The sequence below is a fragment of the Hydra vulgaris genome, chromosome 05, assembly GCF_038396675.1.
Source record: "Hydra vulgaris chromosome 05, alternate assembly HydraT2T_AEP".
Lineage (NCBI taxonomy): Eukaryota > Metazoa > Cnidaria > Hydrozoa > Anthoathecata > Hydridae > Hydra > Hydra vulgaris.
The window spans coordinates 21,898,475-21,921,707 of NC_088924.1; the positions used below are offsets into that span (position 1 = coordinate 21,898,475).

Genomic DNA, 23,233 nt, shown 5'->3' on the forward strand with positions numbered 1-23,233 from the left:
AATATTAATTCATTACGCTTTCAAAATATCGAAAAAAGGACAAAGCCAGATAATTTAAAAATTTAATATATTTAAGTTGTAGATTTTCTCAAAGTTTGTCTCTATGTATTTCCAAAGTTATCTTTATATATTTCTAATGTCCTAAAAAAAAGAAAATTATTCATAACATATTGAGCATTATATAATACAATAAGTAATGGAGAAGCAAGAAAGTCTCAATGCAATTAATCAATAGTCTTATATATTAAGGTGGTAACCAGGGTAAAAAATGGTTATTTTTGGTAAAATTTTGAAAAATACTAAAATAAATGTTTTAAATTCTTTTATCTACCTATTTTAAGATGCCTTTTCCAAAAAGCCAAAAATCTTAATTAAAATCAAATTTGCATTTTTTTACATGGCCTTAGCAACGCTTTTTCTCCGAAATCTTTAAAACCTAAAAGCTCAAGACGTTTGACTTCACTTTAAATATTATATTAGGCTATAAGCTGTAAGTTTACGTTTGTTGCTATATAATTACAATATATTACTTTTTAAAACTTGTTTGAGCTTTTTTGCAACTTTTTTTCTCGCTAAATCTTAATTTTTCAGAAATAACCTTTCCTCGAAAATAGAAAATGGGCTGGAATTTTGCAGATTTAAAGATGAACATATTAGGAATGTTGTCTATAAAGCAAAATTTTTTAATTCTTTTAAAACTCATTTTTATCATGTTTTGGTGCCAAACTTCCCTTATTTTTTATATCTTAAAGTTTGAATGTCAACCTGGTATAATTAAATATGTTAAAAAAAAAATTCTATTTTACAGGCAACATTTTAAATACATTAAAGAATTCATGTTCAAATTTTTAAACTTTTTTGAGTTATATTAGATAAGAGAATAGGCAGTTTTGGGGGTAAAATGACACTAATTATGCGCATAAACAATGACGTCATCACTAAAAAAAAAAATTTAAAGTCTATTGATACTAAAACTTCTCAATTTTTTGTTAAAAAAGTTGCTTTACCACCTTAACATTTAACTAATCTAATCAAAACTAATAGCAAAAGTAAAAACATTTAAAATGATCTATATTATTTTAAATCATTTTACTCTTGCTATTGGTTTTGATTAGATTATAAAACAATTTAATAAAATAACGAAGAGTTCAATATCGTCTGTATACAAGGAAAACGTCCAAAAACATCATTTTGAGATATTGAATAAGTTATCGACTTATCGTTGAAGTAAATAATTCTTAAAAAAACTTATTAATCACTGATTTATTAAATTTGCGTGGTATATAAAACGATAGAGAATTTAAAATACTAAATAGTGGTATAACTCCATACTGCTAAAATGGAAAAATCAATTACTTAAGATAACTTTTTCCGTTTTGATGACCAATGTTAGCAAATGTTGACACCGGGTCTCCCTTAATCAACTTAAAACATTACACTTGTTTCTCTAAAGTTAAAATTAAATGTCATCATGTTGGCTGTTGATACAATACGTGACATACTAAGGGGCATCGGCAATTTGGTATACATCACGTATTCTTCGTACAGCCGCATAACACAAATCTTTATATAACCTAATAAAACTTACGGTACTTAGGAAATAAATTAACTAAATTAAAACATTCCACGCGTAAAAACTTCATGAATACATGAAACACATTTGATGTGAACACAGTAACATATTTAAACATATAATGCGCAAAGACTTCGTGGAAAAACGAGGCATATTTAACACTATTAAATATAGAAATGCAGTGTTGTATTTATGCACTAAAAATATAGAAATGAAGTGTTTAAAATATAGAAATGCTTTATTTATGCACTATTAAATTGCTATATTTAACTATATTAAATATAGCAATGCAGTGTTTTATTTATAAAATAAAAATTTTAAATTAAACAACTCATTCATTCCATTAAAAATATACAATTGTTCTTAATTTAGAAAATATACGAATTTTAAGAAATAAGTTTTTATTTCTTCATGAAAAAATAATTTACTTTGCTGTTACTGTATTTTATAAGAAAAATATTTCTTTATATAATTTTTTATATAAGCTTAATATAATGTAAATAACTTAATCTAATATAAATAACTGAAGAACTGTCACTGACTGATATCACAAGTAATTTATGAAGGATTAAATAACTTAAAAAGCAATACTGAAATATTGGTAAGCTCGTTAGAAAACTGAAACAAGTCTTTTAACAAATATTATTTGAAAGCAAATAATAACATTAATTCACTTTTTAAAAGAGAAAATAGTTTTTTTTTAAAAAAACAACAACATTTTATTAAATAAATAAACAACGAAAAACACAAACAAAGCATTAGGTTTTTAGCATAAAACATAAAAATCATTTTTTTCGTTAACTGCGAAGATGCAATATAAATTGCAATTTAAAAAATAGATATGAACCCTAAGCTTTATTGATGCTCCAATCTTTTAAACTCATAATAAAAAAAATATTAATTCTAAAAAACAAAGCCGAAACCGAAAAATCTTCAACATAGATTTTTAAATTATTAAACATTTCAATTAGCATTTCTACATAAATCTTAACATTTCTACATAAAATTAACATAGATTTTTAAATTATTAAACATTTTTACATAAAACTTTAACGATTCAAATGATAATTTAAGATTAAACGATACTAACTTGTATATACCGTATGATACTTATTAGTTAGTTGTTATTGATGTAAAAGACTTCTAATCTAAGGAACGCGTTAGTTAAAAATAAAAAGTGTATTTTACAGAATCGCAACTAAGAGGCTGTTTATATGAAGTGGGCTGCATTTTTTGAAACCTTATACAGGCTCAGAATAGGCGCAATCTGATTGGTTTGATTTTTGAAAAATTTGATTTTACTACTTAAATGCACAAATTTTGTGCATTAAAGTAGTTATGCTTTAACAAAATTTTACAATTCAAAAATCCGTTTTTTCAAAATATTTTCTTAAAAAATAAAGGTTTTGAAAAAGTAGTTTGTTTTCTAACTGTTTTGATACCTCTGTTATGACATAAATAACAGTTTTAATAACTTTGATTATCGTAAAAAAGAATATTACCTTTGTAACAAACTATAAAGCAGATGACGAAATTTGACTATGCTGCGATTCTCATACGATAGTTATTTCAAAACATTTTTATAATTTAATAAAATAAATAGAATATTAGTAACTTGGTATAACTTTTTTCACATTCAGTTCTATCATTCATAAAAATAATTTTTTTTTTACCTTTAATAAGTTCGAGAAGATTTAATTTTTAAAAGCTTCGTTTTCCTGTTACTGTGTCACACTTTTTCTTATCATTGCGGTTGGTCCCTTTCATGTTGAAGCAAATCACCACTTTGTATGACATCAGACTATAAAAAAAAACAACATGTTTACAGTTAAATGTAAACAACAAATTAAAAAAGATTGCTTTATAGACCAATAAATCTTCTATTATCTGGTCTACTTATATATAGAAATAATAATGGCTATAATACATCATTATTACATGAAGTAAAGTAAATCATTTAAATCAACAACTTTAAAATTACCTTTCCATTATGTTTTTAAGATTATCTTTTAAGGAATTCCCACCAATCTTTGAAAGATGAACTACCTATATAAATATAACGTATTAAATACTTACATACAAATATAACTTTTTAAGTTAAAAAACAGAACATTTTTTATTTGTTTGTAAAATAAAAAAATCGGCTTCAAAAAATGGCTATTTCTCTATAAAACCATCTAATTGAAATACTCATTCAACAAATAATAAAAATTTGTCACAGAAAGTGTTTCTAAGAAATAATACTTGTTCAGAAAAGTAGTTAGTAGATTTAACAATGTCTTGTTAGGAATCTTTATATTTAGTGATTTGGAAAAAATGGACATGGGAGACCTGATAAATTTTTATATTTAGAAAACGTAATTGAAAAACAGCTTTTAAACAAAAACTTAGAATACAAAAATATTTTTAGTCAAAAATTTTAAAGAATCAAATTTTATAACTACATTTATAGAACTTATCTTTTATGAAAAAAACATTACATTGGTATTTTTCCAAAACTGATTTTTTGAAGTGTTTGCTTTTTACACATCTTATTCAATGCAAGTTCTTTTTTATCTAAATTAGTTTACTTGCTTATTATACTTTAAATTACTTTTCGCTATTATAATTCTTATTTCATTCCTTCTTTATCATAAAGAAGGAATGAGATATTCTGACAAAAGAGTTAAAAAATAAGTTAAAATTGCAACAATGAATACAAAAAAGATAATAAATAGAACTACAAATATTAAACTTACCAATTGTTTATATTTTTCATCATCATAATTTAAACTTGTATCTAATTTAAGAAGCTCTTCGACATCTGTGAATTTTTTAGGAACATTTTCTGCTGACTTTTCGGCATCCTCAGATCCATTTTGTAGAAAAGCTTGTCGATTTCAATTTGTTTTGTGAGAAGTTTCACTACAATATATTGGAAATCTTAAATGAAGTTAAAAAATAAAATTTTTGTATATTCTTGTAAATTATTACATAATTCTAGTCTACAATTAAAAGAAACTTTAGAAAATTTAGAAATGGTGTAAAATCATATTATGCAAACACAGCAATCATATTAATACAAATGCAGTTCAAATATAATTTTTCCATTTTACTGAAAAGCAAATCAAATTTCTCACAAATCATAAGTGTTGCAAACAGTTGAAATTAGGAAGCAAATTAATACTAATTGCTATTTTGAACATTTTTGGGAACCAATTCTTTTTTCACCTGCAAACATTCTTACAGCTATGCACCAATTGTTTTCAAAAAATATATATAAAAAGGTCCTCAAAAAACCAGCAGACTTTTTTTAATGGTGTCTTCAAATAACTTCTTAATATATTACTGAATAGCCTCATGAAATACTTTAAATTAATTTAAACCTAAAATAAATAGAAAAATAGCCGTTAACTCTTACATTAGGCAGTATGATTGACATAATGTTAGTTAGCTAAAGGGAAAAATTTGAAAGCTTTATTCCCCGATATTTCAAAAATTAAACCCTGTTTCCCTGATTTTTTTTGTACCTGCAAACAACAATAATGGTGGATTATTTTTAATTATATTAGTACAATTTGGTATTTTTTCCAGCCCCCTACTATTACTTTTGATACGTTTACCAACCATCTACTATTAACAATCCTTTATTTCAAACTTAATATAAAGTTTATACCTTTAGCCTGTATGCAAAAATGCTGCTGAAAAGAATGTTTTACATACCTTCAAGTTTCTGTTTTACCAAGCCAAACTAGCTCCATCCAGACTTAGGAGGTTCTTAATTCATGAAAGCACGTTTTACTTGCAAACCATCTCGCCAATAAAAAGTATTTTGGCTGTCATTGATCCAGCATGATGACACAGTCTATATTCTTGATTATTTTCTGTCCAAACAGCTCTTTCATATGCTATTTTATGACCTACTATTATTTTAGTAACCTTAAGGGCTATCGCTTTTTAAACATTTGTGTCTGCAACTTTTAATTTTGATATTTATACATTAATAGAGCAAAAAAATATTTTTCATAATGTTTAAATTTTAATTAAAACTTTGACTTGAAAAACAAATTTGACAGCAAAAATATACTTGCAAAGTTTTTATGTGTATATTTATATTATTATTTCAATAGAAATAATAATTTATACAATAATCCAAATAATTCATAATTCTAAATTTTGTGCACAACTTTCCAAATTACAATAGAGAACCTTGGACTTAGCATTCCTGATATTAAAATAAATAAACTTGTAAACTTCGTCTTTTAAATTTTTTTAAATTTCATCAAAAAAATCAATAAACTATATCAGTCCTGTCTAATATAAAATAAAAATAAATATAAAATGAAAATAAATAAAAAATGACTAAATCTACTATAAGTCTAATTTATTGTCTTAAATCATGCACATATGGAATTAAAATATAACTATCATTTCGAGGTAAACAAATAACTTTACAAAGAATATCATTCTTTAAAATGTTCTTGCTGTCCATTTGAACTAGTTGTATAAATATCTAAATCTCGTGAATCACATGGTTTGAGAAAAAGATTTCTCATATATGTCTTCTTAACAAATTTACAAGAAAAAAAATCACCAGCCAACTTTTCTTTTACACAAACAAAATCTCCATTTTTTAAACAGAACCAGCTATCTCTATTTTTAGAAGAGATTTTTATAAATTAAAAGGCTGTGATTAATTCTCTCACGGGCTTTCTATAATTATGAACATTTTTTAATAATTTAAACAAGTGGACTCTTTGCATTACAAACAAACTTTTTTAATATGTGCATGTGATTTTCAAATGAGACACTGAAAAGCAGACATTAAAATTAGATCTTCTTTTTGATGGCATACTGAATATGTATTAATGGATGTATATTAATGTTAAAAAACTTTGACTATATATGTCAATAGACTTTTATAGACAATATTATAGACAAACCACTCCAGTAGCTGTTTGGCATACTCCAATAATTGTATACTTTTTATTAAATCAGCATAACACATAATTCTTATACCAATATTCAACAATAAGAAATTAATATAAACATTATTAAGAATTAAGATTATTAAGAATTCCCTTTAATACCACAGGTCCAGTATAAAGAAGAAACTGTTTAAATTCTGTGGCTTTCCATCTTTTTAGTTTATTTAAAGATCTAGGCTGCCTTGCACATTCACTTGGCAGCTTCTAAAAGCTTCTAAAAAACCCTCAAAAAGATTTGATATCTTGTTGATTTGTGTCTGGGAGAGCCTGCATATTCTTGGACCTTCCTTTAAAAAAAAAGTAACTGCTTAACAACACCTAACATAACTAGATGCATAGAGTCAAGTAAGAAATTCTGAACACAAGAAATATTGTAATCAAGAAGAATACTTCTCTTTAACTGATAACCTGGGTAATTACCTTGGAAAAAGCCAATATCGTGAGTACCAATATAATGAGTTGAATTTTCATATTGGCAGGAAATTAAAATGCTTGTAACCGATTAAAGACTGACATCAAAATAACATGGAATAACTAACATCGAACATCTGACATCGATTCAACTTAAGATTTTGTCAGTTGATGTCGTCAATGAAAATCTAACTGAATTCCAATGTTAGATTGACATTGGGTGCCCACTGGGTAGCTAAGCATATCTAATAAAAAGCACTAAATAAAAAAAGAAAAAAAAATCTTTTTTTGAAAAATTTTAACATCGTTTTTAAAAATGTAATTCAAAACAACACAATGTAAATCAACGTATGTATAATTAATAATATAAAAAAGATTTTCTAAAAGTAGCACCGTAAAAGTTTTAAATTATTACTTTAACTAATAATACTTGACTCAAAGATATAATATACCTTTTAAATGCTTTCTTTTTTCAGGAAACCAAAATGAGCTCGTTTACTTTTAAAAACAGTGAATTAGAAAAAAAAAAGAGAAATTTCGAGTTGTCTGAACTGCCTCTAAACTTCTCTGATTTAATTGGTGAAGGTAGTTCAGCTAAAGTGTACAAGTCAGTTGTACAGAAGAAAATTGCAGCAGTTAAAGTTTTTAAAATCCAATTTTCAAAGAAACGTGTTTGGACGGTTTCTGATCAATTAAGACAACTCCAGCATAAAAATATCGTTCAATTCTATGGGTTTAGTTTACGCCCTACAGCTCTTTGTTTTGAGATTTGCTGTGTTCAACTTGACGATGTGATTGTACATTCCTTAAAAGATTTATTAAATATTCTAAATGACAATAATTATTTCAAATTAAGTGAAAGGGTTGACTATATAACTCAAGCATGCAAAGGAATAGATTATCTCCACCAAAAAAATATCATTCATCGGGATATCAAACCAAATAACATGCTAGTGAGTGGCACTTTAGAAAATCTCATAGTAAAAATTTCAGACTTTGGAGATATGACAACAATAAAAAATACAACAACAAGTAACATAACAACTGCAAATGGATCAAAATTAGAGGGTTTAACAATAAGCTATGTAGCCCCAGAAATTGCTAAAAAAAATACGAGTTTTCTTTCTGTATGGACAGATATTTATGCTATTGCTGTTTCAAGCTTTGAAATTTTATCTAACCTTAGCTCACCTTGGGAAAATATACTGCCATTCTCGATGCAATTAAAAACAATGAAAGACCAGATGTCAGCATATTAAGAAATCTCTATCCTGAAAATGAGAAGGAGATTTCTAAACTTATTCACCTAATAACATTAGGTTGGAAAACATTACCAGAAGAGAGATTACCACTGGCAGATGTAAAAAAAGTTTTTTTAAATTACCAAGTATTTGTTTACTTTCATTTTCAAAAAAATATTTATTTTGATTTTATAGTTTCTCAGAGAATTGACTTTAGTAAGTAGTAAAAGATTGGATGTAGAAAATGGAAATGTAAGTCACACTTTTTAACATTTTCTAGTATTTTACGACTCATCCTTAGGCTTAACAAAATGATAGTATACAAATCTCTCCTTAGAATGAACCAGAAGTCATTATTGAAAATGTTCCTGACTCGGTAAGTGGTAGCAACTTTTAGCATACAACTTATAACTTTATCTCCTACTTCTTACAGCATATTATGTTTTGGAGCTAATAATCAATACATTTAATAGCTAATACTTTACAGTTTCATTTTTCAGCATGAAGACTCTTGTTTATCGAGAGAACCACATGTCACAACAATAACTGTTGAAAAAAAATCAGTATGTAACTCCATTTCCTATTATTATTCCTTATATTGTTTTTTACACATAAGATATTTTAATATTAAAATTTTTAAAAATATTTTAATACATTACCATAAAAAAAAGATTTTTTACAATTACCATTTTAGCGGCGTCTTCCTCCAACTGAAATAGCAAAAAATTATATATCAATGATGACAGATCCTGATTTTATATACAAGAAATTTATTAACAAAACAAAAGGTCAGGAGATAACTTTAAGTTTGGAAAGGTAATATAAAAAGTATTTACAAATATTGTAAACATAACTTTTTGGTTTACGTAGGATATGGAGTTTTTGCATGTAAAAACATTCAAAAAGGAGAATTTATAGTTCAGTACAGGGGGGATTTATGCCTAAAGTGCGAAATGATAGAAAAAGAAAAAGTATACGAACAAACTAATGCTGGGAGTTATGTATATGACTTTATGCACAATAACATTGAATACAGGTAATAAACTTATCTTGTTTATTTCTATTTTGATATTAAAGGCATTATATTAAATCTTTTTAAATTTTAGTATTGATGCCACTTCTCATGAGGAATACTTGGCTCGGTATGTCAATGACTCTAAATACTTTCCGAATGCAGTAATGAAAAAAGTTTTAACTGAAGATCGAAATCCACATTTGTGTTTATTTGCATTAAAAGAAATCAAACCTAATGAAGAAATTGTATACTTTTATGGTGTTGATGGTTTAACATGGCATGCAGCGGTAAGGTTTTTCAATTTGGCGATTGTAACGTATAATAAAACCTATTTTTTAGTTTCGGTATTACTCATAAAAGAAAAGAAAATTTGTATAACAAGAAAAAAAAATTTTTAAATAGCAAAATTTTGTAACATTTGAAAACTCTAGAGATAGATTAAAATATTATATAAATATTGAATAAATATAAAGTATTTGAAACAGTTTTAAAGTTTTGTTTATATACTTTAAGGAGTTAGAAAGGAAACAAGAGCAAATTAAGGAGTCAAAGGTAAATGATATTTTTCTAATTATTTGAGAATCTGTCTGTTAGTGAGATCAATACCATATAAACGTTTACTAAATATCAGCTACTAAAAAGTAACTGTATATGCACTAAGTAAAATTTGACTTAGTCGAGTATTATATATTATAGTATTATATAAATATTTTTTATATTGTAGAGTAATAAATCAAAAAAAAAACAAAGCTGAAATAAAACTGGCACAGAAACAGTCGCAAACAAATCAAGAGTTAGAATTTAAACTTAGAAAAAATGTTGCAGAAAATCCTCTATTTTTAATTAGTGATAAAAATCAAGTATCTTTTTTTATTACTACTTCTAAAACTTTAGTGCATTTTCAAATTAAATGGAAAACACAAATACTATACACAACAAGAAAATGAAACAAAAAATAATCAGTAATCAACTTTATGTAAATGCAAAACAATATCCTTTCTGTTTTTTAGAATTTCTCAGACTCAGTGAAGAAAGACGCTTCTAATGATGTTAAAAATGAAGTGAGTTAGTTCTTTAGTAAAAACAAAAAAGTAATTAAAGTATCAACTCTTGCATTGAGCATCTAACACTATTTCAACTTAAGAATCCCCTTATATTGATAGAAACTTTAGAATAATATTTCATTTTTTTTATAATTCAGCTTGTAATATTCTGAGTATGCTTACAGATGAATTTGTATGAATGATGAAACTTTTAATTTTGACTTTGTATTTGGTTCTTTTTAATGAAAGTTTAAGCCTAACTTTGACTTCAAGTATTTAGTAGTTTTGTTGTTTTTTTTATAATAAAATGATGATTAATTGATAGATTACAAAAGCTATCACTTCTACTTGGATAAACAAGTCAAATGTAAGAAAAAATGTCTTTATTGTTTTCATTTTTTATATTGTTATCATATTAGTTTAAAAAGATGAAACACTGAGACACTAGGGTTGTATAAAATGCTAAATTATTATAACTTATTCATTCTAATATTTATAGAACCATTGTGTACCAGTAAAGAATGATTATGTCAACCAAAATACAGAGAGTGTGAGTATTTTAAATACAAAATAGTCTTGTTTTACACAAGATATTTTTGTATTTAAAAATTGGATCTATAAAACAAATTAAACTCTGAATAGATTAAAATTTTTAAAGACCACATTAATGACAATTCAAATAACAGAAAAATAAATGTGCTGAAGTTTTTTTGAGTTAATTAACAACTAAAAAAAAAAAGTTAATTATACTAAAAATATAATTGTCATTTTTAAGATAACTTAATTCAAAAATATTGCACTCTAAGATTTATGTTGATATTGCACTCTAAAATTTATGTTGATGATTTAGAATGAAGCTAATTCATCAGAAAAAATTTCATCAAACAAGATAGCTGTTGAAGGTAAGTACTAGCACATATGAAAAAGATGAACGAACAGACTTTAAAAATAAAACATTTGAATTATTTTTTTTAAAATTTTTTAAAATTTAGAGTTGGAAGTAATTGACTTAAGTGCTTGCAGCACATTACAAAACTCACATTTAGTAGAGGTTAAATTAATTTTTACCTTTTTTAAGCAATATAAATAAAGTCAGGGAAATTCAATCGATACTAAAATATTTTTGTAGGCATTATTTTCTAATAACTTAACACTGCTTTATCTTAATATTAATAATACAGAAAAGAAAAAAATATAATTTTTAAGAATATTTAATTGGAAAAACCCTGCTTTCTATCTAAATAGTATAAAAAAAATTTTTTATCATTAATAAAATATCCTTTTGATTCAGATTGGAGCTAATTCTTCAGAAAAAGATGAATTCTTATTGGACAAGTTTATTGGTAGAGGTAAGCTTGTTCATATAAGCTCTAAAACTTATAGATATGTCGCAGAAAAAATTTTTGTAAAAAGATTAAACAAACAAGGTTTTTAAAATTTAGACTTAGAAGAAATTGATTTTAGTGTTCAAACCATATTACAAGACTCACATTTAGAAGAGGTTGAGATGATCTTTTTCCTAGTTTATAGGTTTTATTACTTACATTATTACATTTCTAGGTAATAGTTTAAATATTAAAATTTTTTCCTTACTTTACAAAAAAAAAAAAAAAAAAAAAAAAAAGTTCATATTATCAAACAAAATGTTTCAGAGTCGTTTTTATTAATAAAGAACAATAGTGCTAAGTAATAATTGACAGCAAATTAGCCCTAGTTAATTCTTAGTACAACTACCAAGAAAACCTTTTTGGAGCTATGAATATATACAAATGGTTGAGTAACTATGCAAAATTTCTTAAACAAAATGTTTACATTTTGTTTAAGAAAGATATTTGATTTTTAAGATTTTGATAAAAAACTTCTTCAATTCACTTGTTTCAAAAAATATATATTTTCTTTAGCCACAAACGAGATTTGTAAACATATTTCAAAATGAATTGAAGAATCCAAATTTAAATTATGAAATCAAAAAAAAAGGTGTGGTGCAATGGAGGGTTAAATCTTTAAAAGTTGTAACTATATAACAATGAATTTTAAATTTCAGACAAATTTTGAATAGTTGCTCTTCCCTTTGTATATTCATACCTCCAAAGGGTTTTCTTGGAAAAAAGCTATAAACATTAAACTTGATTTTTACAGTCCACATTAATGAAAATTCAAATACCAAAAAAAAAAAATGTGCTGAAGTTTTTTTGAGATATTTAACAATTAAAAAAAAAAAAAAAAAATTTATGTTTAATAAAAAAAAAAATGTCATTCTTAGGTTAATTTAATTAAAAAAAATTGCAATATATATTATTTTTTTTTCAATAAAAAAATTCCTGTTGATGATTTAGAATGAAGTTAATTCATCAGAAAAATTCTCATCAGACAAGATAATTGTTGAAGGTAAGTACTAGCACATATGAAAAAGATATATGAACGGACTTTAAAAATAAAACATTTGAATCTTTTTTTTGTAAAATTTTTTAAATTTAGACTTAGAAGAAATTGACTTGAGTGCTTGTAGCACATTACAAAACTCACATTTAGTAGAGGTTAAATTAATTTTTACCCTTTTTAAGTAATAAAATAAATTCAAGGAAGTTCAATCAATACTGAAATATTTTTTTACAGGCATTACTTTGACATTTTATTTAAAACCAAATAAGAACATTTAATAAAAAAGAACATTAAAAATTACAGAAAATTATTTGAGACTATTTTAATTTATTTCTATCAAATTTTGTAGAAAAAAATACGCAGAAAACAACCTACCAGAGTTTGCCCATTTTGTGGTGAGCTACATACAAAATTGAATCGCCACATCTTAAAGAAGCATATAGATGAAAAGACATTAGAAAAAATCAACACAAAAAATAAAACAGAAAAAAAAAAGAATATTTCAACAACTTAGAAAAAATGGCATTTTGCAATATAATAGAAAACAATTATCTGAAAAAAATCCAACTTACCTAAGAGAGAGATACTCTCAATTAGAAAATGATCCAGTAATGTGCACTGGATGTTTTGGGTTTTATGCTAGATCATTTTTTAGAAGACATGAGATGAAATGCACAAAAGATTCTTGTGCTTCAGCTTTGTGTATACCATTAAACACCATGGATTCTGCATCACTAGAAAGTTATAGTGATGATTTTAAATCTTTTATCATTGGCAAATTAAGAGATGATGATATTGGACTACTCATAAAAAGCGATCCAACAATTTTAATGATTGGTTCTCGTCTCTATGATAAAATAAAAAGAAAAAAAGATAAAAGAACAGAAGTAAGAAGGTCAGTTAGGGCTGATATGAGGAGATTGGGTCACCTCTACAAACATTTTAAATCATTAGATATTCAATCAGTATTTAACAATTCAACTGATATGTTTCTCCGTAAGAACTTTACCAATCTAACAAAAGCAATTAGTCTTTATACATCATTTGAAAACAATGAACAAAAAAAATCTGGACTAAAACAAGCTTTGTGTTATCTTATTTTAAATGCAGCGGAAAAGCTAGTAGGAAACTTATTAGCTAATGATGATGATAGTGTTGCAGAAGATATTTCAAATTTTATTAAACTATATAATCTGGAAAAAGAAAATGTCTTTGGTGATGCCAGTTATAATCTTAATAATAGAAGAAATAAAAAACTTAAAAAACCAGCAAACTTACCAGTTGAAAGTGACATTATTCTTCTAAGAAATTTTACTATAGAAACAATAGATAAACTAGTTAACGACAAGTTCATGATGTGGGATCTACATTCATTTGTTTTGTTAAGGAACTGTACTTGTACAAGGTTAACTTTATTTAATGCCAGGAGAGGTGGTGAGCCAGCAAGGTTGCTTTTGACTGATTGGAAGGAAGCAGATGAAGGGGCATGGGTTGATCAACAAAGAATTAAATCTTTTTGTGATGATTTTGAAGATAATCAGATGAAAATAACCTATCAGACTGGAAAAGGGAATAATCATCTTGTTCCAATTCTTTTTCCAGTTGATACAATAGCAGCAATGAAAATTTTGTCTGACATTAAAATTCGTAATGATGTTGGAATTAAAAACAATAATCCTTATGTGTTTGCAAGTGGAAAAAGTTCTGATAGCCATTGCTCTGGTTGGCATGCACTTACAAGCATATGTGAAAAATTACCTTTAATAAATAAAACTAGGTTAAATGCCACTACCAACAGACATAGGCTGAGTACTCTTATTGCTTCACAATCAATGATAGAGAGTGAACGCAACCTTTTTTATGAGCACATGGGGCACAGTGAAGCAATTAATAGAAATATTTACCAAGCTCCGCCTGCCATCATGCAGCTCATCAAAACAGGAAAGCGATTGCAAACCATTGATGAAGGTAAAAATTAATCTAAGTTTTAACAAATTTAAAATGTTTCTTCTTTTTAAAAATTTAAAAAAATACCTACAGTTTAAACAATATGACATTAGGTGAACAAAGCACAAGTAATGAACCACAGAAAAAAATACAAAAGACAAGTTTGATCAATCATCCTCCAGAAAATAATGGTAAATATGCAATTCTTATCAAACCAATAATTTTCTTAAAATTACACCCAGGAGTTTAACTTAAAACAAAACAAATATCTATACATAAACAAATTAACTATTTTAGTACTTTTTATCATATATGTAACGAAAGTCGTAACAAAGTCTCAGAGCTTCTACTTTGTTACGACTCAGACAACTTTGTTTAGTCTCAGACAAAAGAAATAAATAAACAGGAAATAACAAATATTTTATCACAGCATTTGTATTTAGAAATTTGCCAATAATTGTTTGAATTATATTATATAAACTTTTTAATAGGTATTACCAGTTCCTGTAAAGAATTCCAATCTTGTTTAAGAAACATGACATTAAGTATGATTTTTTATGTTTTTATATATATATATATATATATATATATATATATATATATATATATATATATATATATATATATATATATATATATATATACTATAGCATTGCTGTTTTAAAACATATTTCATAGTATTATGCATAGGAGTATGTATAATTCATGAATGAATGCATACACCATTCTTCAAAAGAGATTATAACATAAAGTGGCATTAATGAGAAAAGCACAAGCATTTGCAGAATCTTATATATATATTTAAAAAAAGTATGTACCTTAAAAAATATCAGAAGCATCACAAAAACACATCATTTATGAATATTCAAATAATTTGACAATAAACATTAAGAATTTGAATATGCACAAACAAGAAGACATTTATAAAATTAAAAGGTATACAACACTAGTGACATATTTTCAAGTCAGCATATTATAATTCTCTCTAATATTTCCTTGCCTGTATTATTCACTATATAAAAAGCCTAAAGCTATTATTTACAATAATTAATTAAATGTTTAATAATTAAGCAACTGCAATTTTCAGCATCACAAGTTGTTTTATTCGAAAAATTAGAAAATGTTACTTTCTTTTAAAACTTGATTTTTCAAAGAAACTCTAAGGTAAGTATGGGTATTAAGGCCCACCTAAAAAAATGAAAATGTAAAGAAATGCTGATTTTTTTTTGCTGCCAGTGATAAAACCAGATAACTCTAATATTTTAATGTCGAAAAAAAGTTTCACAATTTATTTTTTCCCTAAGTTTGGATTAGTGGGCCTTATTACCGCCGGGCCTTAATACCCACACTTACCTTATACTAGAACTTCATTGATATTCATAGTAAACAAAAACTTAAACACCACACTCATATGCATGATTCCTTGTAGCTCATCAGAATGTAAAAAAAGCTTCAGAAATTTGCCATCTTACCAAAATCTTGTAAATAGAATTACACAAAGTTGCTTAAGCAAAAGTTTACTTGCTGTTTTAATTACTCTATTTAATTATTTAGGTACAAAGATTTTATAAAGAGAGAATACTAAACTTTTATTATTACTAGATAATGGTATTTTATTTTGAGAATGTCATGATCAAAAGCACTCAGTTCCTTATGATTCTTTGCAGGCTTGTGTTAAATGACTATCCAGTAGCAAAATTTTTGTTAAACTGTGTATATATATGCAATAAACATTTCAACTAATTTGGACTTAAAATGATGAAATTTATTTTGTTAATTATTACAGAGGGTGATTTAAAAACGCCACTTTTTGAAACAGATCCGAGTGATTCAGATGATTCAAAAAATAAAATTCACAGAGAGAATGGTAACTATGTTTTTTTTTCTAAAACAAAATAGAGTAAAAAAAAAAAAAAAAAAAAAAAACAATATAAATTTCAAACTTTTCGCATCAAATAATATAATAATTTCAATTGCTATGCATGCCATTTTCATTACTAATTAAATTACTGGAAATAAGTCTTTCTCAAAAAATTGATTTCTTATGATTTTTCTAAATCATTTGTCAAAAGTCTTACTTTGCATTCAACAATACGTATAAGCGACTATTATAATAATATTAAAATATATTTAACTATATCAATTTAACTTTGTAAAAAATTATGCAAAATTATTTTCCCCAGTAATGCTTTTAATTTTAGAGAATAAAGCAATAAACAGAAACTATTGTCGTTGGACAGTTGAGTATGAAGACCTGTTTTTTAAATGGTTTCAAAAATACTTGGACAAAAAAGCTGGTTGGCCAGGTATTAGTTTTAAATAGAATATTGTTAGTATCTTAAAATCAATGAATTAGAAGTTTTAGCAAATTCACCTAAAAAACAATTATACCAATTTGGTGTTTATGTTACCTAGCAACAACTAGTTATAATGAAATCCTTCAATTAGGAGTAGTACAAATCATATTTCTATATTAAGTTAACTTGACTTTTATTGAAAAATCAGTTTTTAAACTTTAACAAATTAAAAAATGTAAAGCTATATTTTTATAAAATTTCTAACTAATGTACTTCTAAGAGTAAGCTAAATTTTATCAATAAACAAGCAATAAAAATGATATTTTTATTTAGAGCGTGATTACATAAAAAAATTTCAAGAACTCGTACCATACTCATACAAAACAATAAGAACAAAAGTAAACAACGAAAGAAAGAAAAGATGCAACTCAGTAACGCTTCGCAAAAAAAGTATGAACATCAGCGTGTGAAAATATCCTACTTCAGCATTTCTCTTTTTTTTCTTATGTTAAATATTTAACTAACAAACCCTTAACTTATATATATTAATAGTATTCTTAAATATTTCGATTTTTAGCCTATTTTGTTTTATTCCTTAAAATTTTATCTTTAAGGAACTAAATAATGGAGCATATTGTCATTTCCGCATATTAAAAGTTATGTACAAATGAAACTAAAAAGTTAATTTTATTTAAAAGTAACTCTCGTTGTAACATGTTATAATCACATCTTACAAATGTTTCTCAACTAATTTTTTTTGTATTTTTATTCCCAAGATATGCATGTTTAACCCTTTAGCGCCCACCAGGGCTTAAAATTTTCAAAAAATTCCAAAAACTTCAAAAAGCAATTGTTTTTTGATCTAGATTATGAATTAAAAAATAAAATTTTAAAATTTCACTAGCAAACCCAATTATGTCATTGTAGCATATCTGCTACAATGGGAATACGAGGAAAAAAATAACAAAAGTTTTCTTAAAAAAAAGATTTTGTATTTAAGTATATAAAGAAATAAAGAAATTTGAAAATTGAAACTTTGCTATTGATTTCATTTTACAAATTCTGTTCTTATTAAATAAAACACAATATATCTTATAAGACAGTTAACAACCATTTATACTATAAATATAAACAAATTTTAAATGCCATTAATGGTAGTCATGATAACAATTTCTGTCCTTATTTAAGCATAACCAAACATTGCACTTTTTGCAACGAATATAAGAAAAACCAGTTTTGCATTTCTTACACCGCTGCCGTTTGTCACTATAAGTTGGTAAGTGGTCAAATCCATCCAGACGGATATCTTTTGTAGGATTACTCTGAACAGCAGCAGCTCTTTTGGTTGGTATAGGTATTGCATCAAGAGATGCTCTTCCAGCTTTTCTTTTTACAACAGTTACCAAGCTAGAAGCTACTGCAGCTTGAAAATTTTTTAGAGGCATGAATTTCTTGCTGGGGCAAATAATTTTTAAGTCCCGACGATACAAAAACCAGGCATTTGATAATGCAATAAGAAGGGTATGTGCCCATACATATATATACCATCTATGGCATTTTAAATTTGGTTTGTAGAATGAGCACATCATATCCAGTTTGTCAACTCCACCCATATTTTTATTATAAAACTGGACTATATATGGTTGTTTTACCATAATATGTTTGCAGGTTTTTCTATCATAACGCCTTACTGAGTTGATTGGTTCAATACTAGCAAAAGACGAAATTAAAGTAACTACCTTGTTATCTATCCAAGAGACAGCTATGTTATTAGATTTGATGTCAGTACGATAGTCAAACGATCCACGCCCTTGATTTTTTAATTCTTTTTCAGAAGTGAATGGGCATTTGTTAAGGCGCTTAAGGCGAGCTGTTCCAACATACCATATTCTACGCTTTTTTAGCTCATCTAGCAAAGGCAATGAAGAAAAGTAATTGTCAGCAAATATTTTAAAATTATGATTTTCTGGCAAAGTTGAGGTCATTTTAATTACAACAGATGCCCCGACACCATGAGGAGAAACTTCATCTTTCTTTTTTATTTCTTTTCCTTGATATAAATCAAAGTCATACAAATACCCACTGACACCACATCTAGCCCAAAGTTTGAACCCCCATTTATTGGGTTTTTTTGGAAGGTATTGCTTCAAAAATGACCTTCCTTTGAAGGGAACCATTATCTCATCAACTAATTGATTTTCCTCAGGAGAAACTTAAGAAATTTTCTCGCAGTTTTTCCAACCAAGGTCTTAATTTCCAAGCCCGATCATTTTTCTTTACTTCATCTGTTACGTTTAGATTGTCAACAAAGTGTAAATAGCGGAGGATAGAAAGAAATCTATTCCTTGATAATATTGAACTTACTCCATCATAATTCATAAAGGTTTCCCAATAAGATCTCACAGATGGTAGTTTTACAAGACCCATACGAAAAAAAACACCAATAAAAGACTCTATTTCATTCGATGTGACAGAAATATTTGTACCTGATGACTGGCAACTATATAAACTAGATTGTTCAGCAATAATGTCTATAAGATTGTCATCAACAAACATTTTAAAATATTCGTATGGAGTAGTAGTTTCGTCCGGAATAGGTTCAATAGGTACCTCTTGAAAAGCAATATCACCAATCAAATCATTATCTAGTGTAACCTTTTTCCAAAGTGGTAAACTTGCTTTTTTTTGTTTTTTGTTGTTGACTATTTTGGATTTTTTTGGGAGTGGGGCTGAAGAGTTGGAATAGAGCATATCATCACGTGTACTACTTTCCTGGGTAAGAGACTCCGATATTGGAAAAATAATGTTGTCATTGTTGTCATCATGCACAACCTTAGTATTGCTTACAACTGCAGTTGAAACATCAGATTCAAATTCAGAGTCTGACTCACTAAGATCCTCAAAATCACTTTCACCATCAAGAATAAATGCGAGAGCATCTTCAATATTTAATTTTTTATTTTTATTCATCTAAAGAAGAACAATATATGTGCATATATATATATATATATATATACATATACATATATATATATATATATGTATATGTATATATATATATATATATATATATATATATATATATATATATATATATATATATATATATATATATTGGTAACAATGTATACTTAAAAAGTCCATAGTAGCATATATGATACATATAAATTCAAATAGCATTTTGTGGTAGTTTCAAAAAGAGAAAACTCTCTTAAATACTTCTAAAACTTACATGTATTATTAATTTACAATAAAATAAACAAATAAGCTTCAATATTCATAAAAAAAAAGGTAAAAACTTACTTTGAAAATACCTTGCCTGACAACAATCACCCGATTTTTAAAAAGACGATTTTGATGTGTTTTTATGCCTTGATTATCCAATTATATTAACCTTGCTAAATCGGACCAACAAAAATATGTTGTAAATATGCTACAAAAGGTGTTTTTGAGATCACTGTGTTGACAGGGTGGCCATAAAAGGTTTCTGAAGTTATGTAGCAGATCTGCTACACGGGGCGCTAAAGGGTTAAGGATAAACTATTCGGGAATGTTTCAGTTAAATATATAAGGAAATACATTTGTCTAAAGTAGCTAGTAACCATATTGTTACTCTGACCAATTAGTGTAGAACATATTTACGTTTTTTCGTAATAATTAATGAGTAAAATAAGCCAACATTTATTTTTTTTGTTTTATTACTTTAATTATGAAAAAATTTTACAAAACATTTTAATATTTTCATCCTGCATTATGATAATAATTAAATATTAAATAAACTAAACTTTATGTATTACTTAGAACTTTTTGATAAATTTTTATTTTGACTTTGTTTAAAGACAATATTGTTTATTCTTAAGATGATGTTTATAAGCTTTAATTTACCAGATGAATGTACTTATACTTTTACTGCTATTGTGTTGTTTTTAGTATAATTTTATTTTGTGTTGTTCTATTGTTATACTTAAAAGTAACCTATTTAAGCATTGTTATCTATGTGTTCAAGTAAAGCCTACTATATTTCTATATTTTTATTTGTTATTTTTGTTTTAATTCAATTCACCTCCCCAAGGTCATTGCAATCAAGGAGGCTACTTTAGATATGGTTACAACCCTCTCTCAACTTTATAACTCCGAAACACAAACCTTGACAAACAAGGCCGCTGCGCCGATAAACAAGTCGAGTGTGGTACTACTAGGGACATGGTGAGGATCGAACATCACAAAATAAAATTATTATAAAAACAACCAAGGAGTTATTAGAGACTGGAGGGAAAACGAAGTTAAAATACATCATTTCTCAAAAAACAGTCTTAGTTGTAACATAATATTCTAATAAATACTGCGTAATTATCATAATTTAAAGTTAACTAATCACATTTTTTTTTTAAACAAAAATTATTCAATAATATTGTATCAAAACGTTATAAACAATTAATGCATTGCAAATTAAAGATGGAAGTTTAAAAAAATTTGTAAACATTATTTAGAGTTTGTTTATTGATATTTTTTGCTGCGCTTTTTGAACAACTAATAATAAATTTTAAGATAGGAATTTAATTAATAAATGTTTAGATAAGAATTGGTAGTATTTTTGCCGGATTTACGAAAAGAAATTTTATATTTCTACATTTAGAATATAGCAATTTGCTTTAAAATCCACCAAAAATACTCCGACACAAAATAAAATCTTGGAGGGATTTAATAAGTTCCTGGCCGAAATAACAGTTTTAAAAAACGTAACTAACCAGTAGCTGGACAGGCAAGCAAAAAATAAAGTTCAAATAGGTTGTAGAGATTTACTAAAACTTTGATATTTATACCTATAATTGAAGGAGGCAAATAACAATTACTTCATCTTAATCGTGATTTTTGTTTTAATTAACTTCTTGATTGATCTTTTATTTTATTAATCCATTTCGACCACAGCTTTCAAAGCTTACTTATTACGTTTTGAAATTTTCCATTTCTTTGCAAATTTTGACTTTGCGCCATTTTGACTCGCTTCTGGAATAATTATACTACAAAGTAACGCATTTTAAATTCATTTTCGGCTTTGTTCTCCCTCCAACTAAACCTATGTTCTCCCTCCAGCTACCTCCTTGAAAACAACTTAATTATTATTTAATTAATTATAAATAACATATGGTTGTTGTTTAGATATCTAAATTGCTATTAAATTAATAAAGAATTCTAAGTAAACTACTTATGATTGTACCATTTTCTCTTAAAAATTGAAATAAAAAGCATTTCTCGAAAATTGAATCTATTTTTTGAAAGTTTTCTTTTCATAGTAAAAAAAACTAAAAAATGTATACTTTTAAAAAATGTATAGCTTTTCTAATATCTTTTAAAATAATGATTTGGCTCTGATTTGAGTCCAAGTTTTTGTTTACCGGTACTGATTCCATGCAAGATTACATGATTTAAAGTTGTATGGTTTTATATTTTCAATATTTCAATAATTAGTTAATTCATTGGTATCGGCATTGATATCAACCTTTTCCCATCCATCGGCAACAGTATCGGCCAAAAAAGTGCTATCAATACATCACTACCAAATATACCGGTATTCGCCAGTACAACCCCAAAAAACCAGTAAAATGGGGATTTAAAAACTTTGTACGTTCTGTGTCATCAGACATTATCAATGTTTTTTTTTTTGTATTCTGGCTCCGTTGACAACCAAAAGTGCTCGGGTTCTTATGTGGTACGTAGATTAATCAAAACACTACCAAGAAACCCAAACTTTAAGCTTTAATTTGATAATTGGTTTGCTTCATTATCATTGTTTCTTTCATTGAAGGAAAAGGGATTTTTAGCAGCAGCCACCCTTCGGTCTGATCGAGCAAAAAGTTGTCCATTGCCAATGAAAGAGATCTTAAAAAAACCGGAAAAGGTAGCCACAGTTTTCAAGTTGATACTAAGAGTGGCTTAGCAATTACTAAGTGGTATGATAGTAAGTGCGTTTAAACGATTACTAACTATTGTGAACCACAATCAGTTGGCAAGGTAAAGCGATGGGATCATAACATAAGAATATACATATTACATTAGGGATACATAAGAAGTTTGTTGAAATTAATTGCTGAACTGTTGTTTAGGAACATAATAAATTAATCGGTGGAGTCAATCTTTTTGATATGTTGATAGCACTATACAGGAAATCAATCAAAACAAAACAATGGTATCTCAAGACCTTATTTCATTGCGTTGATATAGCAAAAGTAAATGCTTGGCTCACCTATCGACGCCATTGTTATCAATTAAAAAGACCTAAAAAATGTCAACTTAGTCTATGACAGTTTACAGTTTCTATAGCATCTGTCCTTGTTAAAACAAACATCATACAAAAAT

General features: G+C 26.5%; 5 protein-coding genes and 1 long non-coding RNA gene across 7 annotated transcripts; 3 read left to right on the forward strand and 3 right to left on the reverse strand.

Annotated features, from left to right (window-relative positions):
* Positions 1 to 50: 50 nt before the first annotated feature.
* On the reverse strand, positions 51 to 15,115 carry LOC136080692 (uncharacterized). Of its 2 annotated transcripts, none has more exons than XR_010638598.1 (7): positions 13,205 to 15,115; positions 13,008 to 13,058; positions 8,852 to 8,902; positions 4,312 to 4,477; positions 3,555 to 3,619; positions 3,247 to 3,374; positions 51 to 141 (listed from the first exon to the last, which is right to left on the reverse strand). It is a non-coding gene; the product is annotated as an uncharacterized LOC136080692 (long non-coding RNA). The 2 variants fall into 2 exon arrangements; XR_010638599.1 differs by having other exon boundaries at positions 8,879 to 8,902; positions 13,205 to 15,113.
* On the forward strand, positions 8,170 to 10,058 carry LOC136080691 (N-lysine methyltransferase KMT5A-like). The gene is made up of 8 exons (XM_065797668.1): positions 8,170 to 8,311; positions 8,388 to 8,444; positions 8,530 to 8,568; positions 8,693 to 8,755; positions 8,887 to 8,980; positions 9,063 to 9,228; positions 9,299 to 9,494; positions 9,721 to 10,058. Exons 5-8 carry the CDS (start codon positions 8,929 to 8,931, stop codon positions 9,784 to 9,786), a joined length of 480 nt encoding a protein of 159 aa, XP_065653740.1. The 5' UTR covers positions 8,170 to 8,311; positions 8,388 to 8,444; positions 8,530 to 8,568; positions 8,693 to 8,755; positions 8,887 to 8,928; the 3' UTR covers positions 9,787 to 10,058.
* Positions 10,426 to 12,022, forward strand: LOC136079911 (uncharacterized). Its single transcript, XM_065796584.1, has 7 exons — positions 10,426 to 10,443; positions 10,576 to 10,617; positions 10,750 to 10,800; positions 11,101 to 11,152; positions 11,243 to 11,301; positions 11,542 to 11,599; positions 11,693 to 12,022. Exons 1-7 carry the CDS (start codon positions 10,426 to 10,428, stop codon positions 11,812 to 11,814), a joined length of 402 nt encoding a protein of 133 aa, XP_065652656.1. The 3' UTR covers positions 11,815 to 12,022.
* On the forward strand, positions 12,584 to 21,899 carry LOC136080690 (uncharacterized). The gene is made up of 9 exons (XM_065797667.1): positions 12,584 to 12,638; positions 12,729 to 12,787; positions 12,982 to 14,600; positions 14,693 to 14,770; positions 15,071 to 15,124; positions 16,366 to 16,446; positions 16,781 to 16,885; positions 17,210 to 17,660; positions 20,404 to 21,899. The coding sequence occupies exons 3-8, from the start codon at positions 13,244 to 13,246 to the stop codon at positions 17,344 to 17,346; spliced, it is 1,812 nt and encodes a 603-aa protein (XP_065653739.1). The 5' UTR covers positions 12,584 to 12,638; positions 12,729 to 12,787; positions 12,982 to 13,243; the 3' UTR covers positions 17,347 to 17,660; positions 20,404 to 21,899.
* LOC136080249 (piggyBac transposable element-derived protein 3-like) lies at positions 18,025 to 19,053 on the reverse strand. The gene has a single exon (XM_065796864.1). The coding sequence runs from the start codon at positions 19,051 to 19,053 to the stop codon at positions 18,025 to 18,027; it is 1,029 nt and encodes a 342-aa protein (XP_065652936.1).
* LOC136080250 (piggyBac transposable element-derived protein 3-like) lies at positions 19,079 to 20,397 on the reverse strand. Its single transcript, XM_065796865.1, has 2 exons — positions 20,180 to 20,397; positions 19,079 to 19,846 (listed from the first exon to the last, which is right to left on the reverse strand). Exon 2 carries the CDS (start codon positions 19,844 to 19,846, stop codon positions 19,079 to 19,081), a length of 768 nt encoding a protein of 255 aa, XP_065652937.1. The 5' UTR covers positions 20,180 to 20,397.
* Positions 21,900 to 23,233: the final 1,334 nt, after the last annotated feature.